Source organism: Ovis canadensis, chromosome 21 (genome assembly GCF_042477335.2).
Source record: "Ovis canadensis isolate MfBH-ARS-UI-01 breed Bighorn chromosome 21, ARS-UI_OviCan_v2, whole genome shotgun sequence".
NCBI lineage: Eukaryota > Metazoa > Chordata > Mammalia > Artiodactyla > Bovidae > Ovis > Ovis canadensis.
The window spans coordinates 34436924-34450403 of NC_091265.1; the positions used below are offsets into that span (position 1 = coordinate 34436924).

Consider the following 13480-nt stretch of genomic DNA (forward strand, 5'->3'; position numbering starts at 1 on the left):
GGCCATAACTCCTGCTGCAAAGGCAGTCCGTGTCCCCACACACTTGGCACCGCCAGGGTCCCCGTAAGCCAAGCGACTGCGTCACCTTCATGCTCAACTCTCAATGGGGCAGAGCTGCCACAGGCAAAAAATGTCTTGCATCTATGCTGGCAGGATTGCTTCGGTAGTGTTTGACTCTTTGTGACTCTGTAATCTGTGGCCTGCCAGGCTTCTCTGTTAGGGAGGGGGGTTCTTACAGGCAAGAATATTGGAGCATATTGGCCAATACTGGTTGTCATACCCTTCGAGAGCACTATATTTCCTGCTGCCCTAGCCTCCAACTCCCCTAAGTACTTGGTGCTGCCAGAACCCCTGTGATCCAAGCAGCTGCACCACCTCCACACCTGGCCCTCACAGGGGCAAACCCAAGTCCTCCAGAGCAGCCTCAGGAGCAAACCCCAGTGGACGACCCACATGTAGAGGTGGAAATAAAACCACAATTGAAACCCAGGGGCAATGTGGCTAAGGAAGAAGACCCCAAACCTTCCCACCAGCTGTTCAAGCTGTAGATTAAATACACATGGTCAACTAGGCAGACTCTGTGTCTATGGAATGTATAAAAGGACATTGAGAGCTGGTACAAAAGAAAATGCACTAGTTCTGATAGCTGTGGACATTGGAGGCAAGAACACACAGGAGTAGGACCAGATTAGAATCTGAGCTGCCCCCACAGCAGGTACAGAGACCAGTACAGTGTTGGAGGGAATCCTAGGGAGGTGAGGTAGACTGTGACTCCTAGTGAGAGAAAGGACTCTGACAGCAATGATTCAAGAAAAACATTTATTATTATTATCTTTCGACTTGTTCTGTAGATTCTTTTGGATTCCCCCCCCCCCCCCCCGTCGTTGTTGATTTTATTGGCACTATGAAATCTAATTAAGCTTTTGAGCTTCTTTTTTTTTTCCTCAGTGACATTTTTTATTGTTGTTATAAACCTCTGTCTCTACATTGGGCTTTTGCAGTTCTGTGGAGTTTTCCCTTTTTTTCTTTTTTCTTTTCTCTTTCTTTAATTTTGATTTTTTAAAAATATTATTTTTTCTACATTTATTCCTTTGTTTGCTTTTCCTACTGTTCTTTTCCCCTTGCAGTTAATCTTTAATGTATATAAATCTTCTTTATTAACCTCTATTTAACTTTACATATCAATTCTTTCCTTTCTTTCCTTTCCTCTCAATATATTTGTTAATTTTATTTTCATTGCTTTATTCCCCAATTGGCACCTTGCTTTGGTTTTGTTTTCCAGTTTGTGCTTTAGTTAGTTTTGTTCTGGTAAATGTAATTTTGGGTTTCCTTTGTTTGCCGGGTTAATTTATTGTACTTTATTTTTGTTGGACTGTTTTGATTTTGCTTATGGGTGTATATGTATATGTATATTCTGTCACTTTTTAAAAAATTCTTAAATTTTTATTGGAATATAGGTGGTTTACAATGTTGTAATTACAGTGTTCTGCTGTACAGCACAGTGAATCAGTTATACATATATTCACTTTTCTTTATGTTTCTTTTTTTAAATTGAAGGATAATTGCTTTACAGAATTTTGTGGTTTTCTGTCATACATCACCAAGAATCAGCCATAGGTATATCCATGTCCCTTCCTTCCCAGATGTCCTCCCATGTCCCTCCCCACCCCACCCTTCAGCCTGTTGCAGAACTCCTGTTTGAGTTCTCTGAGTCATACAGCAAATTCCCATTGGCTATCTGTTTTACACATGGTATTGTAAATTTCTATGTTACTCTCTCCATACATCTCCCCTTCTCCCTCCTCTCCTCCCACCTTGTCCATAGGTCTGTTCTCCATCTGTTTCTCCATTGCTACCCTGAAAATCATTCATCAGTGTTGTTGCTTCAGATTCTATATATATGTGTCAGTATGCTGACGTCTATGGGGTTGCACAGAGTCGGACACGACTAAAGCAACTTAGCAGCAGCAGCAGCATATGATATTTATATTTATCTTTCTGACTTACTTCACTATGTACTGGGCTGTAGTTTCATCCACCTCAGAACAGGTTCAAATGTGTCCCTTTTTATGGCTGAGTAATATTCCATTGTGTATATATATATATATATATATATATATATATATACCACAACTTATTTGTCCATTCACCTGTCGATGGACATCTAAGTTGCTTCCATGTTCTAGCTATTGTAAATAGAGCTGCAGTGAACAGTGGGGTACATGTGTCTTTTTCAGTTTTGATTTCCTCAGGGTATATGCCTAGGAGTGGGATTGCTGGGTCATATGGTGGTTTTATTCCTGGCTTTTAAAGGAGTCTCCATACCATCTTCCATAGTGGCTATATCAGTTTACATTCCCACCAGCAATGCAAGAGTGTTCCCTTTTCTCCATACCCTCTCCAGCATTTATTTTTTGTAGACTTTTTGATGATGGTCATTCTGACAGTCACATTTTTTATTACTGTTATAAACCTCTGCTTCTACACTGGACTTTTGCAGTTCTGTGGAATTTTCCTTTTTTTTCTCTTTTTCTTCTGATTTTTTTTCTTCTTTTCTCTTTTTTATAATTTTTAAAAAAATCTATTATATTTTTTCTATATTTATTCCTTTGTTTGCCTTTGCTACTGTTCTTTTCCCCTTGCAGTTAATCTTTGATGTATATAAATCTTCTTCATCTATCTCTATTTAACTTTGCATATCTATTATTTCTTTTTTCTTTCCTTTCCTCACAACATATTTGTTATTTTTGTTTTCATTGCTTTATTCCCCACTTGGCACTTTGCTTTAGTTTTGTTTTCCAGTTTGCACTTTAGTTAATTTTGTTCTTAACTGGTAAATATAATTTTTGATTTCCTTTGTTTTCTGGGTCAATCTACTGGACTTTATTTTTGTTGGACTGTTTTGATTTTGCTCCTGGGTATATATGTATATGTGTATATTCCATTTATTTTAATTATTATTTGCCTGATTTTGTAACTGCCATTTGTCTGGGGTTCATCTTTGATTTCTCATTTTTGGATATTTGTTTTCATCTTACTTAATGCCATAACAGACCACTTGTAGAATCTTTGTTCCTGACCAGAGATCAAGCCCTGAGCCTTTGGAGTGGGAGCACTGACTCCAAGACCCTAGACTACCAGAGAACTAACCATAGGGAGCATTAAATAGTGAGAACTCACACAAAGGAAACCACTTGAATACAAGACCTGGCATCACCCAACCACCAGTGGCACCCTGTGCAGGACGCCTCATCTAAACACAAACAAAACAAAAATACAAACCCAGTCATTAGTAGACAGGATTTACCACCTCACTCAGCCTTGCTGATCAGAGGAAAAACAAACAAAAAACTCAGCACAAATCTCACCTATACAAAGCTTACACAAACGACTGGACTAACCTTAGGAGGGCAGAAACCAAAAGGAAGAAAGAATTCAGCCTTGAAGCCTGGGAAAAGGAGACCTCAAACACAATAAGTTAAAAGAAAAATAATGAAAAGGCAGATAAATACTACACAAATGAAGGAACAAACTAGAAACACAGAAGTCCAAGTAAATGAAGAGGAAATAGGCAAACTACCTGAAAAAGAATTCAGAATAATGATAGTAAAGATGATCAGAAACTTTGAAAACAAAATGGGGAAAATGCAAGAATCAATTGACAAAGATCTAGAAGAATTAAAGAATAAACATACAGAGACAAACATAACAATTACTGAAATTAAAAATACTCTAGAATGAATCACTAGCAGAATATCTGAAGCAGAACGAATCAGTAAACTGGAAGATAAAATGGTGGAAATAACTTCTGAAGAGCAGAATAAAGTAAAAAGAATGAAAAGAACTGACGATAGTCTCAGGGATGTCTGGGACCATATCAAATGCACCAACATTCAAATTACAGGGGTCCCAAAAGAAGAAGAGAAAAAGAAAGGGTATGAGAAAATTTTTGAACCGATTATAGTTGAAAATTTCCCCAACACGGAAGAGGAAGTCGTAGTCAATCATAGTCAATCAGTCCAAGAAGAACAGAGTCCCATACAGGATAAACCCAAGGAGAAACACCCCAAGACACATACTAATCAAACTAACAAAGACTAAACACAAAGAAAGAATATTAAAAGCAGCAAGGGAGAAGCAACAAGTAACATACAAGGGAAACCCCATATGCTTAACAGCTGATCTTTCAGCAGAAACTCTGCAGACCAGAAGGGAATGCTGCTGCTGCTGCTGCTAAGTCACTTCAGTTGTGTCCAACTCTGTGTGATCCCATAGACGGCAGTCCACCAGGCTCCTCTGTCCCTGGGATTCTCCAGGCAAGAATACTGGAATGGGTTGCCATTTCCTTCTCCAGTGGATGAAAGTGAAAAGTAAAAGTGAAGTCGCTCAGTTGTGTTGGACTCTTAGCGGCCACATGGACTGTAGCCTATCAGGCTCTTCCGTCCATGGGATTCTCCAGGCAAGAGTGTTGGAGTGGCTTTCCATTTCCTTCTCCAGACGGGAATGGCAGGATATATTTAAAGTATTGAAATGGAAAAATCTACAACCAAGATTGCTATACCTGGCAAGGATCTCATTCAAAATTGATGGAGAAATAAAAAGCTTTTCAGACAAGCAGAAGTTAAGAGAATTCAGTACACCAAACCAGCTTTACAACAAATGTTAAAGGGACTTATATAGTCAAGAAATACAAGTGAAGAAAAAAGAGCTATAAAATTAACCCCAAACTATTAAGAAAATGGCAATAGGAACATATATATCAATAATTACTTTAAATGTAAATGTATTAAGTGCTCCAACCAAAAGACACAGACTGGCTGAATGGATACAAAAACAAGACCCATGTTTGTGCTATCTACAAGAAACCCACATCAGAACTAAAGACACATATATACTGAGAGTGAAAGGATGAGAAAATATACTCCATGCAAATGGGAAACAAAAGAAAGCTAGAGTAGCAATCCTCATATCAGACAAAATAGACCTTAAAATAAAGAATATTACAAGAGATAGGGAAGGACACTACATAATGATCAAGGGATCAGTCCAACACAACAATTGTAAATATCTATGCACCCAACATAGCAGCACCTCAATACATAAGACAAACACTAAAAGACATAAAAGGAAAAATTGAGAGTAACACAATAATAGTAGGAGACTTTAACATCCCACTCACACCAATGGACATATCATCAAAACAGAAAATTAATAAGGAAATACAAATCTTAAGTGATATATTAGATGAGATGAATCTCATTGATGTTTTTAGGACAGTCTATCCAAATGCAGAAGAATACACCTTCTTGTCAAGTGCACATGGAACATTCTCCAGGATAGACCTGTACACAGAAAATTATAAGACACTAATGAAAGAAATCAAAGATGACATAAACAGATGGAGAGATATTCCATTCCTGGGTAGGAAGAGTCAATATTGTGAAAATGACTATACTACCAAACACAATCTACAAATTCAATGCGATCCCTATCAAATTACCAATGGCATTTTTCACAGAACTAGAACAAAAAATTTCACAATTCATATGGAAACATGAAAGACCCTAAATAGCCAAAGCAGTCTGGAGAAAGAAAACTGGAGCTGGAGGACTCGACCTTCCTGACTTCAGATTATACTACAAAGCTACAGTCATCAAGACAGTATGGTACTGGCACAAAAACAGAAATAAAGACCAGTGGAACAAGGTAGAAAGCCTAGAAATAAACCCATGCACCAATGGGTACCTTATTTTTGACAAAGAAGGTAAGAATATGCAATGGGGCAAAGACAGCCTCTTCAGTAAATGGTGCTGGGAAAACTGGACAGCTACATTTAAAAGAATGAAATTAGAGCACTTCCTAACACTGTATAAAAAGATAAACTAAAAATGGATTAAAGACCTAAATGTAAGACCAGAAACTATAAAACTCTTAGAGGAAAACATGGGCAGAACACTCAGTACATAAATCTAAGCAAGATCCTCTATGACCTGCCTCATAGAGTAATGGAAATAAAAACAAAAGTTAACAAGTGGGACTTGATTAAACTTAAAAGCTTCTGCATAGAAAAGGAAACTATAAGCAAGGTGAAAAGACAACCTTCAGAATGGGAGAAAATAATAGCAAATGAAACAAGTGACAAAGGATTAATTTCCAAAATGTACAAGCAGCTCATACAACTCAATGCCAGAAAAAGCAAACAACCCAATCAAAAAGTGGGAAAAAGACCTAAACAGACATTTCTCCAAAGAAGACACACAGATGGCTAACAACACATAAAAAGGTGTTCAACATTGCTCATTATTAGAGAAATGGAAATCAAAACCACAATGAGATATCACCTCATACTGGTCAGAATGACCATCATCAAAAAGTCTTCAAACAATAAATGCTGGAGAGAGCATGGAGAAAAGGTAATGCTCTCACTCTGTTGGTGGGATTGTAAATTGATACAGCTACTATGGAAGATGGTATGGATATTCCTTAAAAAACTAGGAATAAAACCACCATATGATCCAGCAATCCCACTCTTAGGCATGTACCCTGAGGAAAGTAAAGTTGAAAAAGACACATGTATCCCATTGTTCATTACAGCACTATTTACAATAGCTAGAACATGATAGCAACCTAGATGTCCATCAATAGATGTATGGATAAAGAAGCTGTGGTACATATATACAATGGAATATTACTGAGCCATAAAAAGGAACACATTTGAATCAGTTCTGATGAGGTGGATGAACCTAGAAACTATTATACAGAGTGAAGTGAGTCAGAAAGAGAAAGACAAATGTCATATTCTAACACATATAGGAGAATGGTACTGAATCACTTATTTAAAGGGCAGCAGTAGAGAAACAGACATAGGGAATAGACTTATGGACATGGGGAGAGGGGAGGAGAGGGTGAGATGTATGGAAAAAGTAACATGGAAACTTAACGTTACCATATGTAAAATAGATAGCCAGTGGGAATTTGCTATATGGCTCAGAAAACTCAAACTGGGGCTCTGTATCAAGCTAGAGGGGTGGGATGGGGAGGGAGGTGGGAGGGAGATTCAAAAGGGAGGGAATAAATGTATACCTATGGCTGATTCATGTTGAGGTTTGACAGAAAACAACAAAATTCTGTAAAGCAATTAACCTTCAATAAAAAAAAAATCTTAAAAAAACTATACATATTACATATATATGATAAATTGGCACTATTATAATTTTTTCATGTTTTTTTTCTTCCCTTTAAGAGTGAAGAATTTTGTTTTACTTGGAATTCATGTGTCTCATTATATGTCTGTTGGAGGTAGAAACAATTAAGTACTACCCAGTGGGCCTGAGTAGCTTTCCTCTATACTTATGGAGAAGAAGTCTGAAAATGTCCAGTCCTGTGAGGCCTGGGCATTTTGCCCTTTAAGAATGGCACATCTGGTGGGATAAGGGGGAATGGAGACAGGAATATAGACATCAATTTTACGACAGAAGATGGCTAGAGGTAGGATGATTAGTAATGAGGAAGTAACTGCTAATGTAGAGAATCCAGTCCTTATTTGATTGTCCATATCTTTGATCTCAACTTCCTGACATGTAGCTACAATAAAATCCTAACCAAAGAGTTGTGGTTTGGAAGATGATGACTGTAATTTCTGGCTTCCAGGCAAACTTAAAAGTGACTTATCTCCCTGAATTGACATGACTTCTCTGGGAAGCATAATCACAGGGCTTGCCAAGAATACATTTTTGCACTGCATAGGATTTTAATTTTCTTCCAATTGCATCGTGTAAATCTGACACATTGTCATGTAAGGTTACAAATATTGTTGCATACCACTCACAGATATACAGAGTTCATGGTTATAAGCATAAAGTGAGATTTTTAGTCCTTTAGAATGGACATGTTCACTTTCGTAGCATTATTCCAGTATTTCTCTGCTTTCTTCCTCTGTCCCTACTTTATTTCCTCACTTCCTGATGGCCACTCGAGCCTATATTCTCTTTGCTGCTACATACTGCCTTTCATGAGAGTAGAAGAGACAACGGGGAGGATCATTTTTTGCTACTATTTTTATTAACACTTGCATTGCTAGATTGTGTGTGGAGAGCTTCATTTGACAAATGTCACCTCATCTAACACCTGGTTTTTTTTTCTTTCCCACACCTGTTCAGTGCTTCGGGCACTGTGTATACTGCAATGGATGTAGCCACAGGACAGGAGGTAAGTATCCACCACCAACTACTACTCCTTCAGTTTTACTGTTTCTTACTCTTTTTTGTTAAGTTTTAGCCCTTCTTAGCTCAACAAGGACTCTTCTAGTTTCTTACAATTGTAGACTAGAATTCTTTCAACGTGGTGAAACTTACAGGTTTTGGAAAGTTACTGTGGCTGCAGTGTGAAGAGATTGGAAGAGATAAGAGTGGAGCAGGTGACTCAGCAGGTTATTGGGTAATTCCATGTGAGAGATGATGTCTGGACTAAGGTGGCAGCACATTATAAATGGGGAAAAGTGATGTATTTGAGAGGTACTTAAGTAGATTTGAGGGCTTCCCTGGTGGCTCAGATGGTAAAGCATCTGCCTGCAATGCGGGAGACCCGGGTTTGATTCCTGGGTCGGGAAGATCCCCTGGAGAAGGAAATGGCAATCCACTCCAGCACTCTTGCCTGGAAAATCCCATGGACGGAGGAGTCTGATAGGCTACAGTCCATGGGGTCGTAAGGAGTCGGACACAACTGAGCGACTTCACTTAAGTAGATTTGAGGGACTTCCCTGGTGGCTCAGACGGTGAAATGTCTGCCTACAATGTGAGAGACCTGGGTTCGATCCCTGGGTTGGGAAGATACTCTGGGGAAGGAAATGGCAGCCCACTCCAGTAGTCTTGCCTGGAAATCCCGTGGATGGAGGAGCCTGGTAGTCTACAATCCATGTCTCAAAGAGTCGGACAGGACTGAGTGACTAAAGTTTCACTTTAAGTAGATTTGACAGAATTTGGTGAAGGTGAGGATGACTCACAAGAGAGTGATGTGTGTATGTGTGTGTGTGTATTCTTAGTTGTGTCTGCTCTTTGTGGCCCTATGGAATATAGCCCACCAGGTTACTCTGTCCATAGAATTTTTCAGGCAAGAATACTGGAGTGGGTGGCATTCCTTTCTCCATGGTGTCTTCCCCACCCGAGGACCAAACCTGCATCTCTTGTGTTTCCTGTGTTGGCAGGTGGATTCTTTACCACTAGCACCACCTGGGAAGCCCAAGTGAGTGATCAGAGGAAATATAGATTTGAAGAAGTTAGATACTGCCTAAGAGACCTTGTGAAACTGCCTGGTGGACAGTTATTTTTACAAATTTGGTGTTTAGGAGAGAATTCTGATACAGAAGAGATTTAAAACCTTGTCTCTTGTCTCTAATCTAGTGGGTCTTCCATTACTCTGTGCCTAGGATTCTGGTAGACATTGAAGTTCTCATTTGGAGGCACCTCTTTGTCTCATGTTTCATAAGCTGGGAAATCTCTAATCTTATTGCTAAGGCCTGATGACCCAAGATCTTATCTTCAGCAGAAGGAAGCCAGGAAGGGAATCTAGAATGCTTAAAGTTTTCTTTGCATTTTACTCTTTGGTTGCAGAGCAGGACTGTTGGCAGGTGGGTTGTGGATGGGAGTTACCTGGGAAAGGTCTTAGTTCAAAGACTAATGGGGCTCAGAACTTGAGAGGCACCTCTTGTTCCAATGAAAATAAAGTTGGCCTCCTCTGAGGGAGGCTACTAGGACCTGCTTGTGTATGTTTCTTGGTTGAAACCCCATGATGTACTGGAGAAGTCACATAACTCACTATGCTCTTGTCAGGCTTTTACAAGTGTCTGAGGCAAATATTGAGGCTCCACTGAGGGTAAGTCAACTTCAAAAAAAATTATGTTGAAGATTTATTCATTGTTCTTTGATGTGAGAACCAGATAACTAGATGTTTACCTTTAGTGGATAGTGACAGTCTCTCAGTTGTGTCTGACACTTTGCTACTCCATGGACTATACAGTCCATGGAATTCTCCAGGCCAGGAGACTGGAGTGGGTAGCCTTTCCCGTCTCCAGGGGATCTTCCCAACCCAGGGAAAGAACCCAGGTCTCCTGCAGTGCAGGCGGCTTCTTTACCAGCTGAGCCACAAGGGAAGCCCAGATGTTTACCTTTACTTACTTACAAAAGCTTGGAAAAGTCGTTTGACCTCTGGAGCTTGAATTTTATTTCTTTATAAAATATGCATGATAACGTACACCTCACAAGACTGTTGAGTAAAGCAATGCATGTGAAAAATATATCATAAACTAAGAATTACATATATATTAACTTTTATCTGCACATATTTATTTCACACAGTGTTTACTGATCATTTACTTTATACTACACTTACACTAAGAACTATGAAAGATTCAGACATTAAAAACACACACACGCACACACATATATATATATATATATATATATATGTAAGTGTAAGAAACCATACTTTCTGTTGTGTACATATAAAACTCTTACAGTGCTGACAGAAACCTGTGTTGAAATAACAGTAAGGAAGGAAGGAAGGATGGTATCATTTTGCTGATTTAAAATATGCTATATTGGAGGCAGAGATAGAAAAGAGGAGGTTATACGAATACTAAAAAGAACCCTACACAGTAGGCAGTATTATTTCCTTTTTACTGATGAGGAATTTGAGGCTGGGAGTTAAAGTAATTTTTGCGGGGTTGTACTGCCAGCAGTTAGCAAGGACTGGGTTAGAATCTTTTGATTCAAAAATCTTAACTTGTGTTTTCTTGACTGCTAGGCTGCAGCAAGGTTTGGCACCATGGCCTTTTGTCATATTTTGACCTCTGGAGCCTCACAACCCTTGATGGGAGACAGCCTGGTGCTGGCTGGTTCATTGAAGGTCTGGAGTTGCATGTGTGAGAAGCTGGTCACGGGAAACAAACTTGATGTCATGTGCTTGCTTTGTGGTTACAAAACTATGAATGGAAGCAAGTCCATTAGGGCAGCTAGTGCAGTGTAGCCAGGAAGGCCTCATTTTCTCCCCCAGGGAGTATAAATCTTTAGTGGAGCTGGCGGGATGCTCTGTCTTTGTGAGTGACTGCATATTGAGAGTTATCCGATGGGAAAAGAGAGCTATTGCCTGTCACATAGAGGAAGATTAGCGTGTTAGTGGTGGAAGTCTTCTAGTTACACATCCGACAATTAATTTTCAAGCCTATTTTTAGAGGGAATGTGTATAATAGAGAAAATAGACTGGAAGATGCTTTGAAGTTATATAAGCCTGAAGGCATTGAATATGACCTTGGGCAACTTCCTTGTAAGTCTTAGTCTTTATTTTCTTATCTGAAAATGCAGAGGATGATTTTCACTTGACAGGGTTGTTTTACAGAGACGTTGTCAGTTGAGCACCTAACACTGTGGTGGGAGAGTGGTTGGTTTTTGCTGTCATTCCTGCTGATTATGTTGTCATTCTTGCTGCTCTGTGCCAAGTACTCATCAAATGCAGTTATGACAGTGATTAGCATTTTCACTGTTGTATTACTGTATTATTTAAATTTCTTATGTATGAGTAACACATTGGCCACTGTTTCTTTTAGTCCCCAAAAGAATCCTATGAGGAGGGAAATCAGGGTGGGGATTATTATCCTTAATATTGATAAAGAGATGGAGGCTCAGGGAGCTTGTGATTGGTCAAGGCTGGGAAGTGACAGAATCAGCCCCAGAGCTTAGGCCCTCAGAGTTCAAGTCCAGCTCTTTTTCTGTTATGGGAGTGCTGTCTGCTGGCTTGAGTTAAGAGGGATCTGATCAGGTGAAGGGTGTTTAGCCTAGCTCACGTTTAGTCAGTAGCTGTTGGAAAGGACTGTCCCCTCCTTTGTCATCCATGGCCTGCTTCTCTTCTCCTTTGCTGCTGCCAGCAATGACCTCTGTGAAGTTCACAAGCTCTGTCTCATCCTCCAGGGTGGCACAGGGTCCAGATCTTAATATGTGTTATAAGGGCTTACAGTCTTAATGTGATGGGCCTTTAGATCAATGTTTTCCTCTTCAGATGTTAGAAAAAGCTAATCATCAGGTGTTACGGAAAACTGTAGCCAGACCAGACGCCTTCCCTGATAGGAGACCCTGCTGCTGCTGCTGCTGCTGCTGTTGCTGCTAAGTCACTTCAGTCGTGTCCGACTCTGTGATGCCGTAGACGGCAGCCCACCAGGCTCCCCTGTCCCTGGGATTCTCCAGGCAAGAACGCTGGAGTGGGTTGCCATTTCCTTCTCCAGTGCATGAAAATGAAAAGTGAAAATGAAGTCGCTCAGTTGTGTCCGACCCTCAGTGACCCCATGGACTGCAGCCTTCCAGGCTCCTCCGTCCATGGGATTTTCCAGCAATTTTTTCTCACTTAGAGTAGGGAGTGGAGGTGGTCAAAATGTTTCAAAAAAAAAAAGTTTCTTTTCTTACTGATAAATGACTCTTGGCAGAAGACTGTCCATACTTGATTTGAAGAAATAATAGAGTGTGGCGTTTTCCCATAAAAGTTGAATTATTCATCCTCTACTTTTCTGGATGATTCTAGAATGACTAGTTGTAGTTGTTCTGTTAAATGTTCATGTTCTTCGATGATGTTTCTAGGAAATAAACACTTAAATAATTTAAAGTCTAGTCCTGTGGGATGAAGTAGCCTATTGCTGATGCTCTTTGTGGTTTAAAAACAAAGTATTTATCAACCCACTGAATTCTGTCTTTTCCTATTCATTGCCAAAAAGATTTGCTGAACACACACTGTATCAGGCGCTATGCTTGGCACCAGGGATTCGGAGCTTTCAAACAAGCTCTCAAATGTCTCGAGATACACACCTTAGCTAATCATCATACAATTCAGTATGTGGTGAGTTCCACAAGACGTGTGTAAATACGGTCTTATAGGGCTTTAAAGAAGGCAAAAAACCTCTCTGGTTTGGAGAAGGAAATTTCTTTTGGTCTGATACAAAGTATAAGAAGGTTTTGAACAAGTGAAAACAGTGTAAGATGTTCCAAATGGAGAGAGGCTCAGATATGAGCATACATCTTTCATTGTAGCATATGAAAGAATATAGTGAGAAGTAAGATAGAGGTCAGATCAGAAGGACTTTGAATGTTGGGCCAAGGAACATCTCTAGGAACAGGAACCTTTTTAATTTTGAATCTGGGAGAGTGTTATCAAATGTGTACAGTGGGGAAGATTAATCTGGCTCTGTGTGCAAAATAAATGGGAATTGCTTTTGAGATTCTAGTCCTGACTCTGCTACTGAATTGTTGTGCTTGCAAGTCACATATCCTCTCTGAATTACAATTTCCTCATCTGTCAAACATGGTCGGTAGTAATATTTAAGTTATAACATGTCTCAGAGAATTAAATGAAATACATTTGAGAATATTCTATGTAGTACCTGACACACTGCAAAAATGGATGCAAAAGTGTCTTGGAAACTAACATATTCCTTAAGTTGGTA

General features: G+C 39.4%; 1 protein-coding gene across 32 annotated transcripts in view; it reads left to right on the top strand.

The window, feature by feature from the left end:
* PAK1 (p21 (RAC1) activated kinase 1) overlaps positions 1-13480 on the top strand; it is a 160997-nt gene that overhangs the window by 126368 nt on the left and 21149 nt on the right. For all 32 annotated transcript variants that reach the window (XM_069564927.1, XM_069564932.1, XM_070289444.1 and 29 more), the window contains one exon: positions 8160-8208. In XM_069564927.1, the coding sequence (XP_069421028.1) occupies positions 8160-8208 (49 nt within the window). The remainder of the gene's footprint in view (positions 1-8159; positions 8209-13480) is intronic.